Below are 19,966 nucleotides of genomic sequence, written 5' to 3'. Positions count from 1 at the left end.
CTGATCCTGCTGTTTGTCCCTTCCGACAGTAAACATCCGCCACTCAAAATAACAAGCTGTGCAATGCTGACTCGCTGCTTTGATTCTTATTTGCTAACTGAAGCTACCGTTGGTGATCCGGGTGTCCTTGAGGCTTTGTACCAATAGCACCAGCTTCATTAACAACGTTTTTCAACAATAATATTTCAGCAGGACTACCTTTGATTTGAATATTATTCCTAATTTAAATCCCTAGTCACACAGACACATGAGAAAACTCCAGGATGCTCTATCAGATGAAGGTTCTTTATGATCCCAGAGATAATCAAGGCTGGTGCAGAAGTGCTGAACGAGATAATTTTATAAAAGCAACAATCTCAAAATATGCACACAAAGCAAAAGAGAACAGGGTAAGCAGCTGCAGTTGGAATATTTCATCAGAATCAGATTAATTAGTAAAGTATGAGAACTATTCTGCAAATTTGGGAAATGTAATCCTTCTGCTAGTTTGGAAATAAAAGCCCAGACCATGTTACAGCATATTTCACCTTCTGGTCCTTTCCTATTTTTCATCTTATTAGAGACTACTAGAAAGTTAGGACAGTTTATCAGAATTCCTTTTTCCTAATAGGCAAGTCATGAACACTTGGAAAACTGACAAACATTGCTATGTGGACCATTCTGGGTATGGAACAAATTGGGTAAAAATTGTCCTGTGCCAAAATGGACACATCATCCCTAAGCCCTAGCCAGCGCTTGTTTTCCCTGTCCCACTCTCACATCCTCACATGGCCCCTCGTGTGCAGTTCAGCACCTGCTGCTGCTCCATTCCTGCCTCCAAAGCCTCTCCCAGAGCTCCCGTTTCCACAGAGCCTGGGCAGGCTCACAGAGCAGGCCTGACACAGCTCCATGGAACGAGCTCTGCGGGCCAGAGCCATCTTTTCCTTTTTCACTTTCTCCAGCACAGGGATTTCTGTGAAACCAAACTTGCAGTCCCTGAGGTTCCACTTAATGCAGGCACTCAATGAGCCATTGAGAGATGTGGCCCTGGGAATTCCGGTTCATCTGTAGGAAATCAGCTGCAGGAACCCACAGTCTGGGCAGAGTGAAGGATCATTTCATCGCTGCAGGAGCTGCACCAGGATGTGTCTGAGCTGCCTGTTCAGCTCTTGTGTTCATAGCTCTGATTTAACACTCCTCCCCCTGGTGTCAGAGGTGCCATCCTGGCCCTAGGGACGAGCAGGGGTAGGTGAGGGCAGCACTGCTGTACCGGACTGTATTTCAGGATCAGTTTGTTTCCTCTGTGGCATTCTGGCTTCTAGGAATAAAACTCCACGATGAGAGAGATGAGGATCTATGACACCACTGTCACACTGCCCTGAGCCCATGCTCCCACTCAGGGCTGGGGCTCAGCCCCTCTCCAGCAGATCTGGACATGGAATCATTTGTCCAGCTCCAAGGGACAGCAGAGTGAGTTCCTGTGGCGCCAGGACACAGAGAGGATCCCAGTAGGACAAAGCTCCTTGCTTTAAATGCTGGGAATGCTTGTCACCAAAACTTTGAGTGTGTAGCAACAGAGCTTAAACAAATCAACAGATGAGCATTTCTGAGTAGGGGTGCTTTGTAATTCCTTTGGCTTATCACAGCAATGCTGTGTAAACTAAATAGAATGTATAAATTTGGCCTCTCAAACTTTTTAGTGTTTAACTTCAATTCGATTAAACACTTATGTGTGTGTACAAAGTGAAAAATGGGGTTATGAGAGGTTAATGTTTTAATGCTTTTAATAACTCTTAACCACATGGCTGTATTTTGTCAAACAGAACATGGGGTTGTTGTAGCAGGAGAAGTGAAGGCAGGATAGCAGAGTACTGGGACACTCAGAACAACAATGCTGCTGTAGAGCCCAAACTGCTCCCAGGCCATCTTTGGAAAATCAGAAATAGTATTTCTGTGGTGGGATAAATACATAACAGATCTGAGTACAGCTGAGAAGGCTCTTGCTAACAGTAGGAAAATCACAAAGAAAATAAATCTAGCTGGACATAAAGTGGACAAAATTGCTCAGGGCACGGGAGCCCCTCCCCTAAGGATACAGGCTGAGAGAGCAGAGACTGTTCAGAAGATGAAGTTGTGTGGAGACCCCACAGCCATTTCCAGGGTCTGAAGGGGCTACAGAGGAGCTGGAGAGGGACCCCTCATCAGGGGCTGGAGGGACAGGACAAGGGGAAATGGGTTCAGGCTGAAAGAGTGGAAATTCAAGTTATAATATGGAAAAATTCTTCCCTGTGAAGGTGGGGAGGCCCTGGCACAGGGTTCCCAGAGCAGCTGGGGCTGCCCCTGGATCCCTGGAAGTGCCCAAGGCCAGGCTGGACGGGGCTGGGAGCAACCTGGGATAGTGGAAGGTCCCTGCCCATGGCAGGGGTGGAACAGGATGGGATTTAAGATCCCTTCACATCCAAACCATTCTGGGATTTTATGAACAGATCAGTACCAAATGGCAATGTCTGTGACAGATGGAGTGACATCTAGATATTGGAATTAGAGAACAGAATAAAGGGCAAATCTTTAGAATACTTCTTGGATTTTCAGTAAAATTATATTAAGCGCGGTCAGCACAGGTAAAAACATTGTGGCTAAGTGTCTGAAAGCACAAGTCTCCCATGGTGATGCAGCTGGGCACAAGCTTTTAAAAATGGAACGTGACAATTCACATTTCCATTAGAAGCCCTTCCTTCAAAACCCAACTATTTCAGCAGCTACAGCCATTTAAAAAGCAAACCAGCCCCCTCTCACACCACACACCCCAACACTTTCTGACTGCTTGCTTTTAAAATTAAGTGGTAGTGTTAAGACAGCTCTCAGCTACTGTCACAATCTCACTGGTTTTGCCTTCGACAAAAGTGTAGCACAGAGACTCACGGCCCAGGAGCCCAGAGGAATCCTCCTGTTGCACTTCCCAGCCCATACTTCAAGGTAGATTAACGTGGCATAATGCAGAGTTGTCCTGTGACAAGAATTATTACCAAGGAACTCAGTCTTATTGTTCATACTAATTATCTTGCTTTGATAAATCTTGAGGAGTCACCCACTGCACCACAGCACTCACACTTATGAGTCTAATATTCTTTCTACTGTTAAAACAAATGTCCTCAAGATGGAATCCAGGCTGGAAAAAAGGAAAAACATTATCATTGATAAATGGATACATCCAGTTAGTTCAGTCTCAGCAGCAAGACCACTGCTGATAAAATGCTGAGCAAGGCATTCCAGAATAATTATTTTGTAATGCTTAACATAGAGTGTCAAGATCTGCTTTATGGAAATGAGGTCTTGGCTTCCCTTTGCTGTACATATAAAGTACTGCAGTGCCTGTAGTTATGAGTATTCTCTATGAACTACCAACTCTGGGGATTGTAATCAAACTTAATTGATAGTTTTGCTTTCTTCCACTTCGTGCCTCGCTGGAGTATTTGATTAACAAATCTGGTCTTCCAGCCAAGGGGAAACAGTTTTGGCAGAGGGAACTGAAAGGGGGAAGTGTTAGGGTACCCAGGAACTTCGTGAAGGTTGAATGGATTGGTTTATTGTACCTACTCTGCCTTCAGGCACTGCAGATTAAGTTTAAGAGAATAAACAGGAGAAACGGTATCATTTAGTGGGCCGTCCTGAGACTTTCAGGTGAGTTTAAGGCAGTCTGGCTCTTGGACTGAAACTTTGCATAATGTTTAGTTCTTCAAGATTGGCCTTACAAACCTGTAAGAAAATTCAAGGTGAAACTATCCAACAACTTCATGATTAAGAAAAAAATGAGTCTTAAAAAGATTGAAATTGTTCTTCCTCTCTGGTCTGCTATTTCATCATTTAATCCCACAAAAGCATTTAAGAATTTAACAAAAAATTGCATCTTCTGAGTTATTTCTCATCCAGTTTGCTAATGAGTATTTGTCTGATACATTTGATGCAAAACAAAGAGTATTTCTATTATCTCACACTCTGCAGTGCCACATGGGAGCTGTTCACTGTGCAAAGTAACACCATCAGGCAAAATCAGTACTCACAGGGCTTTGTGCTGCTTCTCACTCAGGACTGAGAGGTTCATCCACACCCACGAAGAACAATCCCAACAGTGTCAGCATTCCCGAACCTTTGGAAGATCTATAAATAACAGAAGAGAGGGGGCACAGAAAACTTGTTTTTTGTATGAATTTCTCAACAAATTGGAAAGGGAAGGCAAGGCCTCAGATCACAAAAATTTTGGCATGGATGTGTTTGCCAGTGTATTTTATGCCTCTGAACCATTTTATTTCTCTGACACAAAAATAGGTAGAGATTAGGTTAGATCATTTTGATACGTGATCTGTATTGTTAATACTTCGCTTTCTGTAATATCGCTCAGAACAGTTTTCCAACAGGAAAGATTTAATCCTGTAATGAAATAATAATTGTTTTAATGTAACCTTTAACTCACATAGAACAACAATTACTGTAATTAGCAATTAGTTTTCTGAGGGCTTTAGTCATTTAGTATTTGACTCTTGCTTTCATCATTTAATGATTTACAGTAATGAGCTGGAACATCAGTATTTTGTACTGAAGTGGCCAAAATAGTTGTCCAGGCATGCTTGCCCTCATGTGACAGATCTCAGATGGCTTGAGGAGAAGTTAGCCAAGAGCAATAGGCAATGCCATCACTTCTGCTTCAGTTCTACTGAAAAACAACAACAAAGTGACTGCTGTGCCTTGCAGTCAGGGCTCAGTAGCTCTTGGAGGGCTGTTACTTTGCTGAGATTCTGCCCTTCGTTTGAGTTTTGTTTGACAAATGCTTTATAAATGAGCAGAAGAGGTGGTTTATGTTTCATTAATGAGGCTGATAGTGGTTAATTACTGAAGTTACGTAAACAATCCAATACCAGATCAAGCCAAACGGGTCATTTATGTAGAGATGATCCAGCTGGAGTAGATGCAATTTCCTTTAACTATTTGGTTACCATCTGGAAACTCCAGTCCAGATGAACAAAGAATTGTGCTGACTTTGAAAATGGATTGTCTCAGCAGGTATGGATCCAGGGAAGCTCTTCCTTCGTCTCCAGCTCCCTCACCCATCAGAGCCTTGGGGCCAGCTGCCCAATCTCCAGGGGGATTTGACTGCTCAGAGCTCTCAGTTTGCAGTGGTGGCAGTGAAGCTGCACAAGTGCTGCAGCAGTGTCCAGGTCAGGCTGCTATCACCACATCTGCTTCTTTTCTGTGGAAAACATGTGTGTCCCTTATTCCCCACTTCAGTGCCACTTCTGGATGTTGGCTCATGGCATGAACTCCTTCAGTTCCTATATTCAGGCCATATCTGTGAGTGACACTTTGTTTACTTGCTGCTAGTAAAGCAAGCTTGGAGTCTGGGATTATTTCCTTTGCCACTGAAGCAGCTCTGGGCACGTTACTGACCAGAGACTTCAGCAGTGTTTTACAGAATTGATGTATGTATAGGAAAAGAACAGAAAACAGAGCTGGAAGCAGCTTTCCAAAGTCCTTTACAAGAAGTCCTCTTTACAAACCAAAGCAACTCAAAGAAAACAATTTCTGAGTTCAATCTGGTTGCCCAAACTGATCTTCAAAACAGCCAGTGGAGAAGATAGTACAAGGAACTCACTCCAGTGCTATTTTTACCATGTAATTGCTTTCTCTAGTTTGTAATTTAAATCTCCCTTACTCCTAAATAACCTTTCTGGGTTTTGATTATTTACAAGCATGGAAAAGAGTTTATTTTCCTCTTCTTTGCAGCAGTATTTTAGGTGATTCAAATGTGCCCTCAAGTTTCCCATTTTTGTCATGCTAAACTTTGAATAGGAACAGTGATTTATTAAAATAATGTAAATATCTCTACTTACATAAATATATGTATTTAGCCAGCCACCTGGTCTGAATCACTTCATGATTATGCAAAATAGTTTCATTACTACAGTGTGGGAGTTAATTAACATTGGGCTAATACTTAATTACTGCAATTAATTTCTACTACAACTTTTATATGGTTATTTTATAAACTTATTTAAATACTGATTTTAGAAACTGAATTTACCCTGAATCCAGCAGGCTTTATAAACTGAGTTGAAGGGATTTGATGCCTTTTAAAAACCTGAGCTTCAGGCTTAAGTCCCCTGGAGTCAACAGGCTCTAAATACCCACATCCTAGAGCTAATTTGAACATCTTATCAGTAAGGTGACTTCTATCAGAAAAAAAATGCTAAAAATAAAAGTCAGTAGCATTTAAAAGCTAACCACAATATTTCACAAACCTCTGCTTGTTTTTTCAACTTTCATGAGAAAGGCTGGATAAAAAAGTCAATGGGATATCGTGAAAGAGATACTTCTGTGAAAAAAATATTTGTTATATCAATTGTAAAACCTTCAGTTTTACTATTGAAGTTTTTTTGACAACTTGTCAAGTTTCTGTATGAGGCTGCTTTTACCAGAAAGACAAGTGCTGAGCATAATTAAGCTTAGAACATAATTATCTTCATTTCTGCTGTGTAATCACTGTGTTGCAGTCCCCCATCACCACACATGATCAATGCAGGACATCTGAAAACTTAGAAAACTCCATAATATGCTCGAATAATATTTATTCGTGAATACTGTTTGTTCTTGAAAGACTCAACCATTCCACTCCACAGACAGAGTCATAAATGGCACATGGAAATAAGCAGCCTTAGGGCAGCTCTTTTCTGGACCCCAAGGAATAGAAATATGTCCCTCTCTTGAAGGGTGATGGCCGTTTATCCATGAAAACCTACTGTCCCGAAAGAGGATTTTAAGTGACTTTGCTGTAAGTTACCCAACAGGAAATTACATTTTCCTTTTCCCACCTAATTCCATGCAGTATCCAACAGAAGCAGTTTTTCCTGAGGTGAATGGAGAACTGATCATCCACAGAAGGCAGGTGAGCTCCTCCTGGAGTGAGGAGATTTGCAACCTGCTGGGAGCACTGGAACAGCATGATACCTAACAAGAAAATTCCCTATCCAAAAGGCCACATCTACCTAGGAAACAATGCAAACATCCTTTTGCAATATTAATTTATTAGAAGTTACTAATAATGGAAATACTCAGGGGGTTAAGAAGAAAATTTTGCTGAGTTAATGGCAGTGTGAAGTTAAGCTCACTGAGGTTGCCAATGAACTGAGTGTGAGCCTGGTGTGTGCCACAGGGGTGTCTGAATCAGGACATGGAGGACAAGGTAAGTGTTTGGTGTTTGGAGGTCCTGGCCTGATCCAGCCTTTCCAAATTAAATTATTATGTCATGCAAAAATCTCCAAATAACCGTACTGCAATATTTTCCCCACTTGGGAATTGAACATTTTCCATCACCACCCCGACATGTCAACGTGAAACAACCAAAATGGGAGAATTTTGAATTCTAGCAAGAAAGCAGGATCTTCGTGCTGGCAGGGAGGACTCTGGGAAGCAGTGACGTGAGGGTCCCCATGGCCTCTGTCCCTGATGACCCAGTTCTGCTGTGATTTATGTGGGCTCACAGCTGCCCTTGCTCTGACCCCAGAGGAGCTGTGTGGGAAGTTGGTGTCTCGGAGCCGCAGCGTGGCTCTGCCGAGTGTCTGGAGCCCGGGCTGTGCACACAAACTGATAAATAGGGAAAGGCCTGCTGGGCTGCAGCTGGAGCAGAGCTGGGACCGGCACGGGAGAGGAGCTCCTGCAAGCACCGTGAGTATTTCATTCCTTCTCTGCATGCTCTGAGGTTAGAAATTGCTGCTCAAGCTATACTTCAGTTTGCCATGTGAAAATACTCCAGGCACTGTGCTTTTTTTCTTCTTTACCTCCTTTTTTCTTTCTTTTTAAGTATCTGACGAAATGAAAACAGCAAACGTGCACTTTTAAATCTGGTATTTTCTACTGCCAAGGGTTTGTTCCAACAGTACTTCATTTGACACACAGAGTGAAGAAAAACAACTTTTAAATTCAATTATTTGTTTCCCTTCCCAAAAGTACCTTGAAAATTGTGAGTTTCAAGCAACCTCTAACCTCTTATTTTAGCATGTATAAAAATTATGCTTTTGAAATAATTATTCATGAAATAACAATTCCAAAGGAAAATTTCAAGATAATTGCAATGTAGTCCATTGGTAAAATAAGCCAGTTCCTATTATGATTATTATATGGAATATAATAACCAGGAAGGAACACATTTAATAAGAAGAAAAATGGAATTTCTTCAAAAAGGAGCTTTGGGGATCTTCTTGGCACATTAAAACCAGGAAGAGAAGAAAAACCTTTAATAATGCATGTAAGCTGCATACAGGATCAATCAAGTGATCCTACAATTTTCCCTGCAAAATCATTATTTAATTAAGCAGTGATTACTGAATTGCTTGAGTGAAATTAAATAGATTAGCTGGCATCACACCTACTTGGCACTGATTATGCTCAGTTATGTTTTTTTTTTCAGTTTTTGGCTTAAATTTTCACAAAATAAAAAAAAATAAGCTTTGCCTTCCAGCTGCAAGCAAAGCACAGCGATTAAACCTGAGCCTGAAACGTGCTCTGAGTTCCACTACGTGACCACTAACGTGCCCCAAGGTGTGCTAAATAGATGGTGAAGACCTTCAGCTCGAGTTCCTAAAATTCCCTGTAAACAAGAAATTTCCCCATGACTCAACTGTCAAAATATTTACGATAGCAGCTAAAGCACTGTCAGTCCCAACCTCTGAAAGGGCTCCCTGTAGCTTTGCTACATGAAGGATGTTTTGTATCCCAATAAATTTGATAAGTTGATGATATGTTGCTTTATGATATGGGGTTTTATAGCAATAAAAATGATAAACCCCACATCTTTCACCATAAATAGAAATAAATAAATGTGCAGTTCAGATTCTAGTCAGAACGTGTACATTCTATTTATAGTTCTACTTTACTTCTATCAATCAATGGCTTTTTTTTTTTCTTTAGTGGATCACATTTTTGATAAGTTGTCAAGCATTTCAGTTGGGACTAAGAACTAAATTTCTGCATGAGGTGGATAACCAAGCCCTTGAACCAACATGTTGTGGTTTATACTGAACATTTGTCGTTCAGAAGATGAGCACTGGCAAAACTAAGCCTGTAAAAGAACATTTTCAAACGTGCTTAAGCTACTTTGAGTGTAGATCACCTTTTCCAAAAAACACCATTCCCCTCACCTGCTCAGGACTTCACAAGTGAAAATGCCCAGCAGTAGAAGGAGAAGCAGGAACAGCATGTGCTTTACACAGATGACATTTTCTGTCAGCTCAGTCTCTGTGACTCAGGGCTCAAGGCTCCCACCCTAAGAGTGTTACTGGGGATGCTACAAAAAAAAAAAAATTTAAAATTCCTCTCTTGTTCCCGGTTGTTTCCACTTTTTAGGCTAAAGACCTTTATGCATCCTCTCTGTGAATGTATTAAGATTTTTGCTTCCTTTTAAAGCACTCATGCACAAGTTATATTTGGAATATACAGAAAAGAGAAAAAGGGACACAAAACATTTTGTTTTGGGAATGGCACAGCTTCAGCTGCCCCAAACATCCAAACCTGTTGCTCCATTCTTATTTCAGCTTTGTTCCAGTCACTGCTTTGGACATTACACATGGGCATGTCTGGTACCTTGTGTCAGGAGCTTCACCGTGCTGGGCACCTGCAGAATTCCCTTGCCTGGCTAAGGTTAATGAGTGTCTGTGAGGGCTGGGGAAGTGTCCATGAGGTGTGAGGGGTTTGGGATGGCCACAGAGCTCGGGGAGAGCAGCACATGGTTCATGGAATCCGAGGGACTGCAGCAGTTTGGAGGAGACCTCCCTGCTGCTGCCTCACTCACCAGGGGGGAGGCAAAGGTTGGAAAACACAACTCTCACAGTCACTTGTAAATAATCAAAACCTGCCTGGCCTAGGAAATTAAGTTCCTTCCCTACATATCTTATTGTCTTTTTTTTTTTTTTTTTCTTTTTTGCTTTAAAAATCCCAATGCTTTGTTTGATCAGAAGAACAAGCTTGTCAACACTAAATTCTTAAATGTCAGAAAATGAAACTTAATGTTTATGCATGTCTCATTCTAAGACAGTAGAGCATTCATCAGATAACCATTAGATTTATTATTCCCACTGTTCTAACATCCTCTTAATTCTCTTAATTTAAGATTTATTTATGAAGTCCAGCCTAAGCTGGAAATTTTGTAGGTGCAACTGGTTACTGTTATTAGCCACAAAAATTAGTAAGAAGGGCCGAATCCTTTCTCATACAATACTAAGCTGAGGAAACTTTGCCTAAGGAAAATCTGCTTCCAAGGTTTAGAATGTTTAAGCACTTGACCACCTTACATTTGGTACTTCATACTCCCAATATACTGCTTTTATTAGACTGGATCAGTGTAATTTTTTAATCTATTATTCAATTATGACTTTTATTTGAAGAAACCACAGGAATTCAGAAACACATTTCTTCAGCAAACACACATTTTTGGGAAAAAAATGTAGACTTTGCCCAGGCCAAATTGATCTAACTGATAAGACCTCATGATTCAGTGACTTATTTTGCTCTCAAACAAATATTTACTAGGAGAGATAACAAACCCCCAGCATTCCAGCCTCACTGCATCCTTTCACCTTCTGCTGACAACACAAAGTGAAAGTGGTCAGCCCCAAAGCTCTGTGCACTTTGGGGGAAGGGATGTGTGTTTTACCGGTCAGGACTTCAGATTCCCTGGGGTGATTCATTCATTGGCTCAGCTGCAGCGAGGTACAGGTATAGCACAAACACCTTCCTTCAGGGAGAATCTTTAAACCAAACTTGCTGTAAATTCTGCAGAGAATTCTGTTGAAGGAGTTGGATTTGCTGTATTTTCCAAATCCTTCCATGCCTTTTTCATCTTTTCTATTCTTCCTGTCTGCTTGGGGAAAGCCTGTGAGTGGTTCCTGGGCAAATTGTCTCTTACAGCCCTTGCTCAATGGGCATCAGGCTCAGCAAAGGTTTAACCTGTGGCCACATCCCACTCAGGCACAGGGACAAGGGGGCAAGGAAAATATTCCTACTTACTCCTCTAATGGCTACTCTGTTAGCTCTCAATTCTGCGCAACACCAGAGGTTTGATGTAGGTATGTAAACTCAAACCCAGCTCGTGCCACTGTCCATACAGACTTTTTTTTTCCCTCTAAAACTCTTTTAAGAGTTTTTAAAGCACACTTCTTCATAACTTCTCTAAATTTGAATTTATAAGTCAAATTATTGAAAAATGAGTTAAGTTTTGAACTCCATGCACAACAGCTCTTCTCACCATGTCACCGTGAGCTCTCAGTGCACTTTGTTATTGGGAATGTCAGTGAATCCAGCCAGGAGCCCAGCTCCTTCAATGACCAAGGAGCAATGGAAAGCTCTTTAGAGGCAGCACATCCTGTAGGAAATCAATATTTTGGTCTTCACTGTCAACTTTACACCGTTAAAGGAACACAGTAAGTGTAATTCAGGCAGTGCTTAAGCAGGGCAAAGTTGAGTTTTAATGCATAAATGAGTACTTACATGATGAAGAACAGATATTCCATGCTGGCCTTTCCATGCCATTTTCCTTGCTTCAACTCTGCATAAAAAGTGAATGAAATAAACTCATTAAAAGCCCATCTTTGTGCACAAACAGGACAGCCTCACATATACACCAGAGCAAATGCTCCAATTCCTACCCGAAGCAAGTTTTTTTCTATCTGTTAAGCTTTTAACCTTCTCTGAATTAAAGAATTTACCAGTCCAATTCCCCCACATGGTTTTGCGTAAAACTCAGAGCAAAACATTTCTAACTATAACTTGGAAACTTAGGAAAGAATTTTACCCTGAATCTGTAATATCAGGACACTCAAACATTTTGTAGTCTCATTGAGGGTGTTATGTGACTTCACACAGACATCTGATTTTCTTATGATCTGAAAACTCTGCCATATTCTGGAATTTTCTGGCTCTGTGTCTAACCTACCCAGCAATCCTTTCCCACTGGGTGTTTCTCTTCCTTTTCCCTTTCCCAGGCTGCTGTTTAAAGGCTGGTCTCACAGCAGAGTGGATGAAGCAGTGCAGCTGGGAGCAGAGCATGGCCAACACGTTTGTCACCGTCCCTGACGGGTACGGCCTTCCCGAGCCCATCCAGTACTACGGTGAGTAAAGCAAGTTTTGTACTCTGGAAATGCAGCAAAATGAACTCCTGGGGGATTTTCTTTTTTATTAATTTTAATTTATCTTTAATGCACTTGAAAGCTCTTACCAAGCTCCTACTGGAAGTGTATGGAAATCTCATACAGGCTTTTGAGCACAACGGGATTATTCTGACTGAGCATTCCCTATAAACATCCCCAGTTCTGTCTCCCTTTGACCTACATGGAGAAGACACAGGTTTTATTACAGTATTCCAGATACATTATAAATAGATAATGCCTGTTCTATATCTTATGTAACTATAATTACAATAACTAATTTGATTCTGGAAGACTAAAGGCAGAACCCAAAGCCCACTAAAGGAAAAAAAAAAAACCTGTTTTAAAAAATCTTTCCAATTTGTTTTATAGAGATTTTTTAATAATCCCAAAGGAAGAATGAAACATGATGCATGTTGCACAGGCTTTCTTTGGTATAGCTGTGTGTATTTAAGGGAGGCTGGATAAAATTGAAACTCAACAGACAGAAAGGCAGGAAGAAACTCTCTTTGTAATTCTGTACCTACATTTTACTAAACTAAAATCTCATAACTGTAAAGACACGTGTGGCAAAATACTAAATAAAACAAGTCTCTACTTTTTACTCCTCTGAAGTCCAACTTTAAGACCCCTGTCACACTATTTTTTAGTACTCTCTGATTTCTACACAATTTTTCGCAGACCTTTGTGCAACGTTTTCAAAACGATGTCTCAGATATGTATCAGTAACAAACACTTTATTCATTAAGAAATTCACTTGTGAAAGGTATTTGACTGTAGTGTGGACAGTTAATAAAAGCAACCTTTAAGTGTAAGATCTGAAGGCAACTGTGCCATCAATTGGCAAGTGATATTCAATTATTTACTAACACTAATGCAGTGGCACACACATGACATTGCCCAAACTGCTACGGAGCCATTTTTGCTACATTTCAGATTTCACTTATGAACATTACAGGTTTAAATTTAAATAGAATGTGTCAGATTGCACTTCTGAAAATGTGTTCCTCTATTATTTATGCTACTAAATCTATAAACCATTTTTAAACCTTGGAGCAGCTGATGTTGAGATGTTCTCCAGGTTTTCACTCCACTTTCGATTTCCCCCGGCACAGATGTTCTACCGGAGCACATCAACTACCAGCTGCAGGACGTGGATTTCCAGGCTGCCCCGTACTGCCAGTACCCAGCAGTGCCAGTGCCAGCCCTGCAGCCCCAGCCCGGCCCGGCCCCGTATGGCTCCTACAGCCTGGAGCCCCCGTACGATGGGCCCTGCGTCGGCAGCAGCTGCGAGCTCAGCAAGGGCCCCTTCCTGGCTCCCCACGGGGAGGACGGGGGGTACCAGGGGCTCAAGAGGCCCAGGTTAAACCACTCGGTGAGGCTGAAGGGGCAGGAGGAGCTGTGCGTGGTGTGTGGGGACAAGGCCTCGGGGTACCACTACAACGCACTGACCTGCGAGGGCTGCAAAGGTGAGCGGGGACACGGGGCCTCGGTGCCACCTCCAGACAGATTGGGCTGGGGTTAGAGCTGGTGTTACCACAGTGGCTTTTAATTTATCTAATGAACCCCCTATCTAACCCTCTTTCTCCCAATTCACATTTTTATAACATTCTTTGAAAAAATATTTTCAGTCTGTATTTCATACGAGCACTTCAAGCATCTCATTTTTGCATTGATGACTTACTAGAATAGTGTCAGCTTAAGCAGGTGCTGGTTTTCTCATGAACAGTTCTTAGATTTATTTCAGTGTTATTAATTTCACTTATTATTGTAAGTGAATAAAAGCAAGTAGTAATTATTTGCTAATCATATTTTAACTTGTTGCTATGGGAGCTGTCTCATGAGGGGCAGCTCTGATCTCTGCTCCCTATGACCAGGCACAGGACTCGAGGGAAGGGCTGGAGCTGTACCAGGAGATTTAGGTTGGATATCAGGAAAAGTTCTTCCCCCAGAGGGTGCTGGCACTGCCCAGGCTCCCCAGGGAATGGGCACAGCCCCTCCAGGAGCATTTGAGAATAGCTCTCAGTGATGCACAGGCTGGGGTATGGGGGTGTCTGTGCAGGCTCAGGGGATGGACTTGGTGATTTTCGTGGGTCCCTTCCAAATCAGCATATTCTATGATTCTATGTATGGAAAATGTCGATTAATATCAGTCAGAAAGAACCAGCCATAACTACATTTTTCAAAAGCAGATTTAAAATCAAGGCAAAGTTTCCATTTGAAAAACCCAACCATTCAAACCCTTTTAAATCCTTGTGAGATAAAGCTCCTTCGATTGCCCCAGCCATGACCTGGTCCTCGTTCCCAGGCTTCTTCCGGCGCAGCATCACCAAGAACGCCGTGTACCGCTGCAAGAGCGGGGGGCACTGCGAGATGGACATGTACATGAGGAGGAAGTGCCAGGAGTGCCGCCTCAAGAAGTGCAGAGCTGTGGGAATGCTGGCAGAATGTGAGTGCTCCTTCCTGCTGGGTTCTTCTTTAGTCACCGCAGATAAAACCTTCTCCAAAGTCAATCCCTTCCCAATGATGCTGCTATAAGCTCTGTTTGGCTGTAGAAAAATTAACTTTGGGGATGGTGGCACCTGTAGCATCTTGGTGTGCAGAAGCCAGCAATTCTTGGGAAGTGCCCCCTCACCTTAAGAGAGCTGTTGGTCAAAGACAGTACAAGGAAAAACAAGGAAGTACTATGTAGAAGATAAGCTAAATATCCTGAGTTTTGTCTGGATAGCAGTGAGCAGATCAGATGAGCTTTATAGTTTGAGGGGGAAAAAATTAAATAAAAATGGCATGATGGGCTTTGATAAAAAATTCTGATGCCTCTGTGTCACAAAGCCACCAGGACAAAGATGCCTGCAGACCCTCAGGCCTTTGGTGGCTACTGAACATCAGCTCACCTGATAAGTAACACACAGCCACATTCTCTAGGACACATAGATCATTATAGGTGACAGCTTCTGTGATGCAAGACTGGAGTTATCTCTAACAAAAGTGATAACTTCAGACGGCAATTAATTGAAAATGCAAGCACTGATGGCCACTTCACACCTCACAGGTTTGCTGACTGAAGTCCAGTGCAAGTCAAAGCGACTCAGGAAGAATTTCAAGCAGAAGAGCAGTTTCCTTTGCAACATAAAGCTGGAAGATGAGGGACTGAATAGTAAGCAAGTATCATCTACAACAAGATCTGGAAAAGTGGGATATTTTTCTATTTAAAATATCTCTTTTTATCACTTACTCTTAGTCCAAGTCATTGTGATTTGATTGGTTTATTTTTTTTAGCAGATCCCAGAGAAGATGGAACTTACTCCAGGAGAACATCAGCTTCTTGATCACATCGTAGCAGCACACCAAAAATACACAATTCCCCTTGAGGACGCCAGGAAGTTTGTAGGTATCCAGCACACCCAGCCTGCATTGCTGAGTCACTGTTGTGCTGTATCTTGTCTATATCCAATGTGTAAAAATTCTTTTTTTGCAGCTACAGGAAACTGCAAGTCCTGAGGAAAGTTTCCTCCACCTGTCTGAGACAGCTGTTGTCCATGTCCAGGTGTTGGTGGATTTCACAAAAAGACTCCCAGGTGAGTTCCTTCCTTTGGGGAACATTAGTGGAACCAAATCAAACTGATGGCATACAGACTTTAAGAAAAGGCTTTAAACTGATTATTTGTACTTCTAACTTGCCATTTACATGTCACGAGGATAACCTAGAAGCTTTCAGTTCAAAACTTTCCTATGATTAGACTTCTTCTCCATTTCTGACATGGAGTAGAGACATTTTCTGGAAGCACATGGACCTCTAAATACAACCCTGAGGGAATTACTATTGCCCCACATTCTCTGAAATCCAATCTGAGTCTACAATTTATCACAGTCACCAAAGGAAAAACCAGATGTTTCTTCAAAGGAAAAGGCATCACAGAAGGAACTAACCAGGTGTTCTTATTCATATTTTTCTTTCATAAAGAACAAGGGAACATGCAACTAAATTCACTCAGTTTCAGTGTAAAGTTGACAAAGTAACGTTTGACAGGGAGGGTGATAACTTTTCTTTGTAAAACTCACTGACAAAGGTCAATCACCCTATCTAAAGCAGGTATTTGATGTAATTTAGCATCTCTGTGGGGCAGAGCTGAAGGAAGGGGTGAGCTGTCTGTTTTCTTGTGTTACATATCCTGCTTTGATCAGTCTTAAGAAAAAAATCACCAAAGTTCCTTTGCTCTTGAATTACAAGTGCAGACAATGAGCTTGTCAAAAGATGAACACAATTTCTAAAAAGAAAATATTGTAACAATTAATGGAATATCCACAGTCACTAAACAATGCAGCAAATTTATCAGGTGTTAGGCCTATATTTATAAGATATTAGGAAGAATGTTTTGATAATCCCTTGCTTAGTTCCATATTTTTTACTTGTATCTTCCTGTGAATCTTTTAACACTGAAAACTGCTCCCTCTTTTTTTTATTTTTAATTGTCTAACCTGCAAACTAGCAAGAAAGATCCCAAATCTTTGGTACATGCATCATTGAACCATGCTCCCTCTTTCCAGTAAAGATATTTATTTTTTTAAAAAATCACCTTTTTCACATGATGTTGGGGGCTTAAAGGCAGCCCCAGCCTTCCCTGATCCTGAACATGCACCTTTCTCTGCAGGGTTTGAGAGTTTAGCCAGTGAGGACCAGATTGCTCTGCTGAAAGGGTCCACAGTGGAGGCAATGTTCTTGAGATCAGCCCAAATTTACAACCAAAGAATGAGCGAGTGCCAGCCATCAACCAGTGAAAGTAGGTCTGAAATACTTGACTTGCATCATTGTGGGGTGAAGGGATGATATCAGCTATATTAATTACATATAATACATTGTGTCACATTTAACACAAGAGACCTTGACCAATAAAAACGCAAGCAAAGAACTTGGATCCAGATGCCAAAAAGGGATTTTATATCTTTGTGGGTCTGGGAAAAAGTCACACATTTTCAGCAATGATACAGACAAATATTTAAGATCACTTTAAGCTTGACTGGGAACTGTCATCTGCCTTGTTCCAGGTCATGTAAGACTTTCTGATCACGGGACATGTTGTCATGTTCAAAACCTTGATAAAAACAATATTTATTCCATGGAAATGTGTCATAATAAAGAGAGACCAACTTCTACTACTACCACAGGTAATGGAGGTCTCAGAATCTAAACACTGAATTTTTTGCTTTACTGGACCTATTTTTCTTACACTGAGCTACAATGTCCTTATGGCCACTGTTCCAGCTCCTTGTCTCCCTTCTCCCTCTCCCTTTCCTTTTCCTCTCCCTTGAGCTTCTCTGGCATTACCTACTCAGGTATCACACACTGGCATGACATCCTCATGGCAGAAGAGGTGTCTTCATGCTTGCTTATATCTTTTGAGTAATATATAAATTCAAAGCTCCACAGTACAACTGTCATACAACTTTTGTTATTATTTTAGCAATTAACATTGCTTTCACAAAGTTAGTTAACTATTTCATGCAATGGAACAGCCCCAGGCCTTAAAAGATTCACAGAATCATGGAATGAGTGCGGTTGGAAGGGATTACAGTGGGTCACCTGGAGCCACCTCCCTGCTCCAGCAGGGTCATGCCAGAGCACATGGCACCAGCTCATCTCCAGATGGGTCTGGAATATCTCCAATTAGAGAGACTTCACACCCTTTCTGGGCGATCTGTTCCCTCACAGGAAAGAAGTTTTTCCTCATGTGGAACTTCCTGAGCATCAGTTCCTGCCCAGTGCCACTGCTGGTCCCTGCAGACAGGAACACCCAGGCCTGAGGGCCCCTCTCAGCTGGGAATCTTCTCGAGCTGAACAGTCCCAGCTCCCTCAGCCTTTCACAGAATCATGGAATCACTTCGCTTGGAAAAGACCTCTAAGATCACAGAGTCCAACCATTCACCATTTCCTCCAAAGAGAGGTGCCCCAGCCCCCTCATGAGCTCCCCAGCCTCGGCTGGACCTGCTCCAGGAGCTCCATGTCCCCCGTCCTGGGCAGCCCACACATGTATCAGGGAGGGTCACCTCGCACCCTTCAGGCAAAGATGATTTGCAACTCTTTCTGCGCTGAAATAACATCCTCATTATTCTGCACGTTGATTGGGGGTTTTTGTTGTTGTTGTTTTTAACCGAAAGATGTTGGTTTTTTTCCATTTCCCAGGCATAACTGAGGAGTTCATCACCGCCCTGTTCTACTTCTACAGAACCATGGGGGAACTCAAAGTGACCGAGACCGAATACGCTCTGCTCGTAGCAACAACAGTATTCTTTTCAGGTAAGTTGGGAAGGTGACAACAACTGGCTGTCACTTGCCCCGGGGGAGCTCCCATTTGTCCCCTCAGGGGCGGCGGCGCCGACCGGACCCTGCGGGGCGGCGGCGCCCGGAGCATCCCGCTCACCGCTCTCTCCGTGCCGCCGCTCTCCCGCAGACCGCCCGCTGCTGAGGGACAAGCGCCACGTGGAGGAGCTGCAGGAGCCGCTGCTGGGGATCCTGTACAAGCACTCGAAGCTGCAGCACCCGCGGGACCCGCAGCGCTTCGCCCGGCTGCTGGGGCGCCTCACGGAGCTGCGCTCGCTCCGCCACGCCCACGCGGGGGCGCTGCGCGCGCGGGACCCGCGCCTGGCCGCGCCGCTGCGCGACCTCTGGGACCTCCACTAGGCGGCGCCACGGCCGCCGGCCCGCGCGCCCCTTCCCGCCTCGGGCGCGCGCCGTCGTTTCCCGCCCTTTCCGCCCCCCCTCAGCGGCCGCCCTGAGGGGCCGGTGCCGCTGTCGCTGCCGGTGCGGGTGGTGGTGGCGATGTCGCTGTCGGTACAAGTGTTGGTGTCGCTATCAGTGCCGGTGCTGGCATCGGTTTGGGTGCCACGCTTAGTGCCGCTGCCAGTGTTGGTGTCGATGTTGGTGCTGGCGTTGCTGCCGGTGTAGGTGGTGGCGGTACAAGATGCCGCTGTTGGTACAAGTGTTGATGCCGGTGCTGGTGCCGGTATCGGTTTGAGTGCCATGCTCAGTGCCGCTGTCAGTGCTGGTGCTGATGTCGGTGCTGGTGCCGGTATCAGTTTGGGTACCATGCTCAGCGCCGCTGTCAGTGCTGGTTCTGATGTCGGTGCCAGTGCCGGTATTGGTTTGGGTGCTGTGCTCAGCACTGCTGTCAGTGCTGGTGCTGATGTCGGTGCTGGTGCCGGTATCAGTTTGGGTACCATGCTCAGCGCCGCTGTCAGTGCTGGTGCTGATGTTGGTGCCAGTGCCGGTATTGGTTTGGGTGCCATGCTCAGTGCCGCTGTCAGTGCTGGTGCTGATGTTGGTGCCAGTGCCGGTGCCGGTATCAGTTTGGGTGCCATGCTCAGTGCCGCTGTCAGTGCTGGTGCTGATGCTGGTGTTGGTGCCAGTGCCAGTATCGGTTTGGGTGCTGTGCTCAGCTCTGCTGTCAGCGCTGGTGCTGATGCCGGTGCTGGTGCCGGTATCGGTTTGAGTGCCATGCTCAGCACTGCTGTCAGCGCTGGTGCTGATGTCGGTGTTGGTGCCAGTGCCGGTATCAGTTTGGGTGCTGTGCTCAGTGCTGCTGTCAGTGCTGGTGCTGGTGTTGGTGCCAGTGCCGGTATCGGTTTGGGTGCCACGCTCAGCTCTGCTGTCAGTGCTGGTGCTGATGTCGGTGCCAGTGCCGGTATCGGTTTGGGTGCTGTGCTTAGTGCCGCTGTCAGTGCTGGTGCTGATGCTGGTGTTGGTGCCAGTGCCAGTATCGGTTTGGGTGCTGTGCTCAGCTCTGCTGTCAGTGCTGGTGCTG

General features: G+C 43.6%; 2 protein-coding genes across 3 annotated transcripts in view; one reads left to right on the top strand and one right to left on the bottom strand.

The window, feature by feature from the left end:
• The first annotated feature begins 7,510 nt into the window (after positions 1 to 7,510).
• LOC100227863 (bile acid receptor) lies at positions 7,511 to 19,489 on the top strand. Of its 2 annotated transcripts, none has more exons than XM_030292053.4 (11): positions 7,511 to 7,695; positions 12,006 to 12,131; positions 13,283 to 13,636; positions 14,476 to 14,616; positions 15,220 to 15,359; positions 15,450 to 15,554; positions 15,646 to 15,745; positions 16,820 to 16,948; positions 17,214 to 17,333; positions 18,349 to 18,462; positions 18,617 to 19,489. In XM_030292053.4, exons 2-11 carry the CDS (start codon positions 12,041 to 12,043, stop codon positions 18,844 to 18,846), a joined length of 1,524 nt encoding a protein of 507 aa, XP_030147913.4. In that variant the 5' UTR covers positions 7,511 to 7,695; positions 12,006 to 12,040; the 3' UTR covers positions 18,847 to 19,489. The 2 variants fall into 2 exon arrangements, with proteins under 2 accessions (XP_030147913.4, XP_030147912.4); XM_030292052.4 differs by having other exon boundaries at positions 15,447 to 15,554.
• The window catches only part of TSPAN2 (tetraspanin 2), a 47,851-nt gene continuing 39,433 nt past the window's right edge, over positions 11,549 to 19,966 (bottom strand). The window contains exon 8 of the mRNA XM_072918941.1: positions 11,549 to 11,569. Within this exon, the coding sequence (XP_072775042.1) occupies positions 11,564 to 11,569 (6 nt within the window). The 3' untranslated portion in view covers positions 11,549 to 11,563. The remainder of the gene's footprint in view (positions 11,570 to 19,966) is intronic.

Source organism: Taeniopygia guttata, chromosome 26 (genome assembly GCF_048771995.1).
Source record: "Taeniopygia guttata chromosome 26, bTaeGut7.mat, whole genome shotgun sequence".
In the NCBI taxonomy this organism is placed as follows: domain Eukaryota; kingdom Metazoa; phylum Chordata; class Aves; order Passeriformes; family Estrildidae; genus Taeniopygia; species Taeniopygia guttata.
Note: the sequence above shows the minus strand (reverse complement) of the source record. Positions and strands in the feature narration are given on the sequence as shown.

Bases quoted from the DNA above. Each gene is read 5' to 3' on its own strand.
- LOC100227863 (XM_030292052.4), top strand. From the start codon at position 12,041: ATGAAGCAGTGCAGCTGGGAGCAGAGCATGGCCAACACGTTTGTCACC. The intron at 15,746-16,819 runs GTGAGTTCCTTC...CTTTCTCTGCAG, and splicing joins TTTCACAAAAAGACTCCCAG to GGTTTGAGAGTTTAGCCAGT. The intron at 18,463-18,616 runs GTAAGTTGGGAA...GCTCTCCCGCAG, and splicing joins AACAACAGTATTCTTTTCAG to ACCGCCCGCTGCTGAGGGAC.